Source organism: Ctenopharyngodon idella, chromosome 11 (genome assembly GCF_019924925.1).
Source record: "Ctenopharyngodon idella isolate HZGC_01 chromosome 11, HZGC01, whole genome shotgun sequence".
Classification (NCBI taxonomy): domain Eukaryota; kingdom Metazoa; phylum Chordata; class Actinopteri; order Cypriniformes; family Xenocyprididae; genus Ctenopharyngodon; species Ctenopharyngodon idella.
In genome coordinates this window covers 28,000,273-28,009,736 of record NC_067230.1, presented here as the reverse complement: position 1 = coordinate 28,009,736, position 9,464 = coordinate 28,000,273, and the positions used below count along the sequence as shown (strand labels likewise).

At 37.4% G+C, this 9,464-nt stretch overlaps 1 protein-coding gene across 1 annotated transcript; it reads left to right on the top strand.

Moving 5' to 3' along the window:
- The first annotated feature begins 1,307 nt into the window (after window positions 1-1,307).
- Window positions 1,308-9,246, top strand: nucks1a (nuclear casein kinase and cyclin-dependent kinase substrate 1a). Its single transcript, XM_051912498.1, has 8 exons — window positions 1,308-1,589; window positions 3,250-3,299; window positions 3,501-3,597; window positions 3,872-3,918; window positions 4,003-4,155; window positions 4,405-4,557; window positions 6,252-6,407; window positions 6,838-9,246. The coding sequence occupies exons 1-8, from the start codon at window positions 1,573-1,575 to the stop codon at window positions 7,077-7,079; spliced, it is 915 nt and encodes a 304-aa protein (XP_051768458.1). The 5' UTR covers window positions 1,308-1,572; the 3' UTR covers window positions 7,080-9,246.
- The last annotated feature ends 218 nt before the right edge of the window (window positions 9,247-9,464 follow it).

Here is a 9,464-nt window from a genome sequence, read left to right as displayed (position 1 = left end):
GGTTGCCATGGAGACATACCCTCTCCTCACTTCAATAACTGCTGAGCAGAGAGGATTCCAGGGTCTGCAGCGAAAGACTAGGGGAATATAGAGGAAGAAATCCTGCTCCTGGAACAGAAATAAGGAAAAATAAACAGTCACTGCATATGATGTGTGCATTAAAATCCTTTGAAATTACATGTTAGATAAATTCCTTATTCCTTCCATTTATGTGACTCTGGAGACTGAATATTAAACAGCCTACATTGTTATTCACATTAATTTCCATCAAAATAACAAGGGTAAATATTATTAAAGCTATTTTAATATAAAGACAGCAATACAGTATTATATTTGCAATAATATTCTTTCAGTAATTATCAAGTTAGGTCTCATTTCAGGGTAAAACATCAGCAAAAATCAATACTTTGTGGGTCTTAAATCTTTCTAAAAACATTCTTTTCTAAGTTCTCAAACCACATATTCATTTATGTAAGCTTAATTTCAGGTAAACAAACAACTAAGGTGGACAACAACAAACTAGGACAATTTCTGAGCAATACTGTCAACCAAACAAACAAAATAAAGCAAACAATGAGGGTAGATGGTCTAAAGGCATTAGGTTTGACTACAGTACTTTTTGGGGGGTTTTCCTGCAATTCAATCTATCAGTGAGAATCGCCATTGAGAATAATGGGAGTTGTGAAAAAGATGTAAGGTAAAATATCCAAACATTTATATTATCTTTCCATTATAATTAACATAATTATAATATAAATTTAAATGATGACATATGATATCAGGGTTGAATAATACTCTAATAACTGTTAGGATTAAAGAAATATATTCCTGTTATCATTATATTTTCAATAATATGGGGTGATTGGGACACTTTTTGCCATTGAGATGACTTGGGAAAAAATGTCCAAACCAACCTGAATTCACCCTAATTTAAAAAGTGATTCAGTTTTACGTCACATTTTAGGACAATAGCCAACAAAATCAATATTTTCGAGGTCTCAACCCTTTTGCTGTGTGCTCTCGCTTATATAAACTTAATTTCAAAAGAAACAAACGACACAAAGTTGTTGTACACTTAAACTGGGACATCTTGCATATCGTGAGGGCCTCTTTTTGTTTCTGAGCCGAGCCATGCTGTTCAACCTATCCGCAAACGAGGGGGAGGGTAAATGCTTTGGAGACCCTACGTTTGATAGACAGCCACAAAACCCAATCCCAAATCAAACATTCGTTCAAACTGGCCAATAGCGTCGCGCTCTGGGCAAATCCGGTAGAGTAGGCGGGGTTTGAACAACAATGCCCGCCCACCATCCAATCGTTAGGTTGCGCGAGGGCTGCAGTTTCAGTTTGTTTTATTCACCATTTTGAGTAGCTGAAGGTAAAATTTAAACTAAATACCTTCGTAGAGCAGGAATATCTCTCGCATTGTTTAATTTTTACCACAGGGAAAGGGCGTTGGTTTTGCGACGTCACCTTTAGACCCTTGTGTTTTAAAATAGCACATTTCGTTTGCATTTTCCCTGCTTTTCTTTTGCTCTTTCACAATTTTAACCTCTACAGTATTCCTGCAAAATGGCAAGACCAGTGAGGTACGTGGGTTTCCATTCGTCCTGCTGATGGCTGCTGCATGCACACTGAGTTCTAGGCTTCACGCATGTGCCAGGCATCCTTATGTTCTTGTTTAGAGCTCGATTTTGTAACATTTTGGCTCATTCGTGCATGCATTTTTCTCGTTGTTTCTTTCCCAGTGGCGGAGGACTGTGTCTTTTATATTTATGCGTATATCGTGCACGTTTCTAACGTGCATCAATCAGGATTGTGAAATCTGATATTCCTTGTGCATCACCTACCTATATTTCAGATTATATTTGTTGTGTGAGAAGCACTAAAAGGCTTCATGTTTCCTTGTAAGCCAGTGAGAATATGGCTTCCCATTCATCCTCGCCAAAGCTTCAGGAGGGGTAATAAAATCCCACTGGAGGTGCTCATTCAAGTGATTTTGCAACCTGTAACGCGCACACATTTGCGCAAATTTCACAACGACGCAGAAACAAAAGGTTGTGGAAGGCCGTTCGTGTTTTAGGGAGGGAAGCGCGTTTTGAGGTATTTTTTGATAGCGGTAAATTAACACGACGCGGGTGACGTCAGAGGGGGGCGGGGTGGCTGAGAGCGACCACACCTCCCATTTGGAGTTATGTGAAAAACGTGCACACAATTTGATCTTCATTCTCCACATTTTGAGTTCAAATTACGTTAACAGATTAGTATATATGACTATGCGTTATTTTTGTCTACAAAGATGGCCGAGGGCCGATATAAAAAGAGTAATAATGTCGCGCGCATACCTCACGTATCGACTGTACAGAAAAAAAACGTAGCGCGCTGCTTACGAACATTCACCATGGTAACCATATGCAAATATAGCGAATGCAGATATTATTACAATAAAACATGTATAAATTGATATTAGCCGCCACTGTTACATTAATAAATACATTAATAAAATAAATACAGAGATTCTGAAAAGCTTCTTACAGTAGTAACTATTGTTACCATGGTAAATATGAGGCATTACGCCAAAAGACTTACGATTAAATTGATTTCACAAAGTCATATATTTAAAATATATATAAAAAAAATTAAACATTTTTTCGGCTTTTACTGAATTAACGATAGTTGTCTTTTTGTTTATTTTATTTTATTTTTTTATTATTATTTTGTCAGATGATGCTAATGAACGGTTTATCGACTTCCTGCTGGTCTCAAATCTACCTCGGTTTACAACTGAAACGGTTGTTTTAAATCAAATGTTGAATGAATTAATGTATGGGACGAATATTTAGACAAATTATTATTATTATTATTATTATTATTATACACTTCATTATGTATATTATCATGTCCTTTCTGGATTGATGATTAAGCATTGTAATTTATAATCCAAAATGTCTAATTACATTAAAGTAACTTGTGGCTTTTCAAGCATCTCAACACCATGTTGGGCCTGAGTGGTTAAATGGGACAAGACTGCAGTATTAATGAAACCCTCATTGAAATGCTAATTGAGGAACTGTTTAACGATCATTAATTCAAGTAAACATAATGAAGCGACGCGTGTTAAATGAACTTTAGTTTCCTGAAGAAATGCTGACCACCTTCCGATGGTCTGTAAGCCCTTAAAACATGAATGAATGTCACATGCACCGCTGGATCACAAACCCTTGTTACAGTATTTTGTCTTTCTTACAGGAACAGAAAGGTGGTGAATTACTCCCAGTTTAATGAATCCGACGATGCAGGTAATAAACCATCTCTAAAACGCATAATTTTAGCTTTCGGAAAAGTATTGATGTGTGACAAAGATATTCTTTGAAAGTTTACTTGATATTTGAATGCAAGTATTCCTCAGGTCGATTGGTGACCTTTCAGAGATTGTTTTAGAAAATCAGTTTGTGCAGTCATGTACTTAATGTTTCAAACCATCTCATTTCTGTCTCCAGATGAGGATTATGGGAGAGGCAAGGAAACGACTAAGAAGATACGTGCTCCACCCCGTGAAATCAAGCACAAGAAGTCTAAGAATTCACAGGAAGAGAGGTAAGAATCGGTCTTTTTCCAGCTTTGTTGTATTTTAAGAAAATATATTATTAGAATAATGCATTTAAAATTATTTTATATGTATTAAATGGTGAATTTTATGACAGAATTTGTGTGTTGGGATCCCCAGGGATCTTGAACCTTTTTGAGATCCATTTTCTCCTTATGACCCACATATGCGGCGGTTAATTATAACTAGGAAATAAATGCCACATACAAGGACATTCTCCTTCAAAGTTCAAACTACTAAAAAACCTTTTCTGTTGTCTTACAGCGAGGATTCAGATGACAAACTGTCCAAATCCAAAAATGACTCCGCAGGTAAATTGTGTTGTTTCTTTTACTGATTTGATTAAAAATAAAGTTCAATAAAAGATGATTAACTTCTAATCTTGTGTTTTTCAGATGACTTCGGTAGTGATGAAGACAATGACTTTGGAGAAGAAGGGGAAGAGGAAGATGGAGGAAGTGACTATGATGATAAAAAGGCCAAAAAGGGAAAGAAAGGAAAGGTGGAGAAGCCAGGCAAAAAGTCACTGAAGAGGAAACGAGGTGGAGGTGAGACGTGAATCGATGGAAAAATGTCACTTTTCCTTGAATTCTCATGCATAAAACATGAAGCAGCAGATGTTAAACTATCAGCATGAAGTCTAGTCTTATTCTGGCCAAGAACTGCCCATTTAGACAAAGAAAGACAATCTGACCAATGTATAAAACAACCATGTTCTGAAATCAGGCTGCAAATAAAAAGCATAAATGTGGATGCATCTGTTCTGCATGTTGTTGACACTTGTGATTCCTCTGCAGATGATAGTGATGATGATAAAGAGGTGAGCAGGAAACCAAGACAGGTGAGGCAGGCTGCGTCAAAGGCCGTGTCCAAACAGAGAGAAATCCTTCTGGGAGACGGTGGCAGTGAGGATGAGGAGAAAGAAGAGGAAGAACAGGCATACCTGGACCGTAAGTGTGCTGCTTTTTAACTGCAGTGTTCAATATGTTTGTCACTGACTCAGCATCATTATTATTTTTAAAGGGATAGTTCACCCAAAAATGAAAATTATCCCATGATTTACTTACCCTCAAGCCATCCTAGGTGACTATCTTCTTTCAGACGAACACAATCTGAGTTATATTAAAAAATATCCTGGCTCTTCCAAGCTTTATAATGGTATGGAAGGGAGTGTGAGATTTTGAAGCCCAAAAAGTGCACCCATCCATCATAAAAATAATTCATACGGCTCCAGGGGGTTAATAAAGGCCTTCCGAAGTGAAGCGATGGGTTTTTGTAAGAAAACTATCCATACATAAAACTTTATAAACTAATAACTAGCTTCCGGCAATGGCCGTACGTAAGTCTAGTTCCGGCGGAAGAGTGACCTCTGACCCGACGTATTGACGAACTCGGAAACGCAGAGGATAGAGCAAAACAAAACACCTGTCATGAATTAGAAGTCGAAAATTAGAATTTTTAAAGAGAAATGTTGGAGGATTTCAATATAAGGGAAGAGGAGCTTGAGTTTGTTGCCCAGCCCTATTTGTTTGAACCGTGAGAAGCGTCTACTCTCACCTAAGCTTATGCTACGCCTACATCATACGTCAGGTCAGAGGTCAACTTGACTTGCGTACGGCTGTTGCCGGTAGCTAGTTATTATGGTTTATATAGTTTTAAATATGGATATTTTTCTATATATTTTTTTTTTTTAATCGCTTCGCTTCAGAAGGCCTTTATTAAACCCCTGGAGCCGTATGGATTACATTTATGATGGATGGATTTTTTGGGCTTCAAAATCTCAAGCCCCATTCACTACTATAATAAAGCTTGGAAGAGCGAGAATATTATTTAATATAACTCAGATTGTGTTCGTCTGAAAGAAGATAGTCATATACACCTAGGATGGCTTGAGGGTGAGTAAATGATGGGATCATTTTCATTTTTGCGTGAACAATCCCTTTAATATTGCTCATAAGATTTTGGCCTGGCAAATGATAAAGCCATGCCAAATCAACACTGTAAAGATGGCACAGAAGTGCTTCTGAAGTGGCAATTAGGTGTCTTTACACAGACTGTTTAATGCTTCTCAGAGGTGGCATAAATGCATTTACAAAGCAATTTTAATAGTGCACTTTTATACTAGGAGTTGAGTCTGGAAATTAGTCTGGCTTTTGTTACCATTATGTCTTTACACAGAGTTTTAAGCAGGCACAGAGCAGCCTTAACGGGTTAGTTCACCCAAAAATGAAATTTCTGTCATTAATTACTCACACTCATGTCGTCCCAAACCCTTAAGACCTTCGTTCATCTTCGGAACACAAATGAGGGGTTTTTTTTTTGGATAAAATCTGAGGGTTTCTGAAGCACACATAGACGGCAACGTAATTTTTTGTGTGAACTAACTCTTTAAATCAACTGTGTAAAGATGCCTTTGAAATTAAATGAACAAAAAGTTTCATAGAAGCTTTATCTTGACATGAGCCAGTAATTAGACACCCATATCGCCCCGGCAACTTTCTAGTAACATGCTTAAACTACTCAGAATCCCTTAGCAACACGATAGCAATGGTTCACAATACACTAGCATTGTGGTGGCAACTTTTGCACAGCCAAGCGCCACTCACATTTCATAAAAATGTACTTTCCAATTTTTCTGTTGCAGAAGAGTCTGGCAGTGATGAAGACTTCATGGTTGATGATGATGATGACAGTGACTATGGGCACTCCAAAAAGAAAGGCAAAAAAGTGGTGCCGAAAGGAGGAAGGAGAGTTGAGAAGAAGGACAAGAAATCCCCTAAACCCCGGCTAAAGGCCACAGGTAACCCCTGCCGCTCCTGGTTTGAAATGATGTAAATTATTAAAGAGTTAAAAGACAATTATCATCTTTAGGTCAACTATTACTTCAATTTACTTATTTAAATCATGCGTCACATAAAAATGTTGTTGGCCCAAGATTCTTGAATTTAAAAGCCCAAATGCCGACAAAGGCCTTAGGCAGAAAGACTTTTGAAACATACTAGTTTCGTGTAACTTTTCAGTCCTGAAAGCTGCCATTCAAAAGTTTGGGATGGTAAGATTTAAAAAAAAGTTTTTGAAAGAAAGGATTATTTGATGAATATAATTTGTAACATTATACATGTCTTTACTGTCACTTTTGATCAATTTAGTATGTTCTTGCTTGAACAAAAAAAACTCTTACTGACTCCAAAATTTTAAAGTTAATGTAAACATGTCTGTTTGTCCCTCAGTGAACCCCAGCCCCGTGAAGGGGAAAGGGAAAGGTCGCCCAAGTGCAGCTAAAGCACTGGAGAAATCCTCACCCAAGGATGACGAGGAACCCGAGAGCCCCCTTGAAGATGAGGAGGAAGATGAGGTGGAGAAGAAAGAGTCTCCTCCCACCAAAAAGACAAAGGATGATGCCCCCGAAGACGAGGAAGACGACGAGGAAGAGGACGGCTCAGAAGAGGAGGCTCCATCCGGAGAAGACTAGCCATGTTATTAACGGCGTCCCTTTCTTCTTCTCTTTCCCTTTACACTTTTTCCTCTTCTGCATTTTTTGGGGGGGTGGGGGGAGGGGTTTGTTTGCTTTTCAGATATTTTTTTCACTGTCTGTTGTGGCCTGGCTCAACGGTTTGAACTCTTTTTATTTCCCTTTTTTTGCCTATAAATTCCATATCGCAAAGGACATTTTCCCAGAACTTGTTAGCGTATATATCTATATATATTATTGAGTAAAATGTGTCTGAGTCTGTTTATTTATGGGTATATAATCTTGAGGGAAGCCCATCGTTCCAACCAGTAGCGTCGCTGCTCGCCCAGGGTAATCACATGACCGTATTCTCCCGAAAAAAAAAAAAATGCTTTAGCGCTCTTGTTCATTTCGGTAACATGTATAAAGCTTATCGTCTGCTCTGCATTATTGCGACCGATGTTCCTCATTCATGAAACAAAATTCAGTGTAAAATGTTCGTAAAACTATTCTTGCGTAAATGATCGCAAGAAAGAGCCTCTTTCACACCGCGCAAACAAAACAAGTATTAGTGTAAATTTGTAATGGTATATTGAAGTGTAAATGCAATTCCCTACAAGTTGTCGCAGTCGATTCAATGCAATTTGCGCAAGATTGGTTTTACGACGTTTAACAAATGTCGCATTCGATTTGTTCTTAAAAACCGTGTTTGCGAAAGTACATCATTTAACGTATGAATAGTTTTGCGAAGTTCTGAAACAGTGTTTCATTGAGGTCCAATGCGTTTGTTGTGTAGTGATTCCTCTCTAGAAAGCCATTTGTTAGGAAGTTTCGCAATCCGTAATAGTTAACGCCGTTTGTTTTGATACTAGCGGTCAGGGCTCTGCTTATCTGAGGATTAGTTTTGTATTTATTCAACATGCATTCGCCGCTCATTACGCGAGAATCATCAGCGAAAGATGGAGAAACTGACATCTAATTGCTCATGTTTTGAAAATTACATTTGTCGTGGTACATATTTTATCCAGGGTTTGCTATTCAATTTTCAGTTTTACCTTTTAAATAAACAGTCTCGATTTGTGTAGTTTGAACCATAATGCAGTTACTGTTTTAATAGAATATTCTGGATTAAAAATGTCAAGTTCTGTTTATAAAATCTGCGACGTTACCACATAAAAGAATTTCAATTTGTACCTCAGTTTGTTGTGTACTTACAATGGCAAGTGTTCAATGTTTGCCCCATTGTAAGTTCATTTCTGGGTGTTTTTTTTTTTTTTAATTTTCTTTTTTGGGTTTGTTTGTTTTTTGAAAACTGAGGTATGAGTTGCCATCCATCAAGCTAAACTCATTTTGAACCTGGAATAATTCAAGAATCAAGTTTATTTCGCTCTGATCTCTGTAATGTGCATTTGTTTGTTTTATTTTTTCCTTATCCACCAGATCATCTCATATAAAGGCTGCAGTATGAATGCTTTCATCTCTTTTCTCAAAAAAAAGCTAACAGTGAGTGTGCTGAGATCGGGCCTTAAAACGGTTAATTGCGTGGGAAATGTGAATCTGATGTCTTTCTGCCTTACCAAGCCTGTTTTTCGAAATCTTGTACCGCAAAGCTGAGTGTTCAGAAACGGAGGGTATCTTTGACTCATGCCCATTTCACCCAGAGATTGTATTGCCGAATGTTGGGGGGGTCTCTTCAACCAAACAAATAATGTTTTAGTAAGGTCAAAAATATTGTTATTCTTCAGCCCTGGATCAGATGTGTTTGTGATGTCATGACACAGAGAGGCATATTTGCACTGTGAGGATGGAGAAGAATTGTACTATTCATACCTTATGTGTGTTTGCTCATTAAATATATATTTCTGTTGCTGCTTGTTTTTAATTCCAGACACATATGATGTATATCCCATGTTGCATTTCGAGGGGCTTTTCTGTCTACAGTGCATACATGGCATTCTGACATGGTTCGATCCTTTCTGCCAGGCATCTCTGAATATTTTCCACTCGTGCTGTCTATGAATTGGTTTTTAACCTAGCTGTCCAAAAATGTATGAATGTTTTGTTTTTTGTGCTTGATTTAATTTTAAACTGGTTTCTTTTTTGTTTCATTTTTCCTCCTCAGATTTTTTTTTGTATTGTTTGTTTTTTTAAGAAAAGAAATAAAATGTATCTTCATTTTAATGAGAAATTGTTGTACAGTGTCTTATTGTGCAAAACATCTTCCTTAGAGCTTCACGTTTTTAAATATTTAAAGTATGATACTGTCATACTTCAGTGTGAATGAATGTCATTTGCTTCCTCAGTGAGTTCTGGTTAGTCCGTGTCACGTCTGTCAACTGGAAAACGCACTTTTAAGAGGAAACTTTGCATTTATTTTTTCATATCACTTCTAAAGAAAGGCAGTTT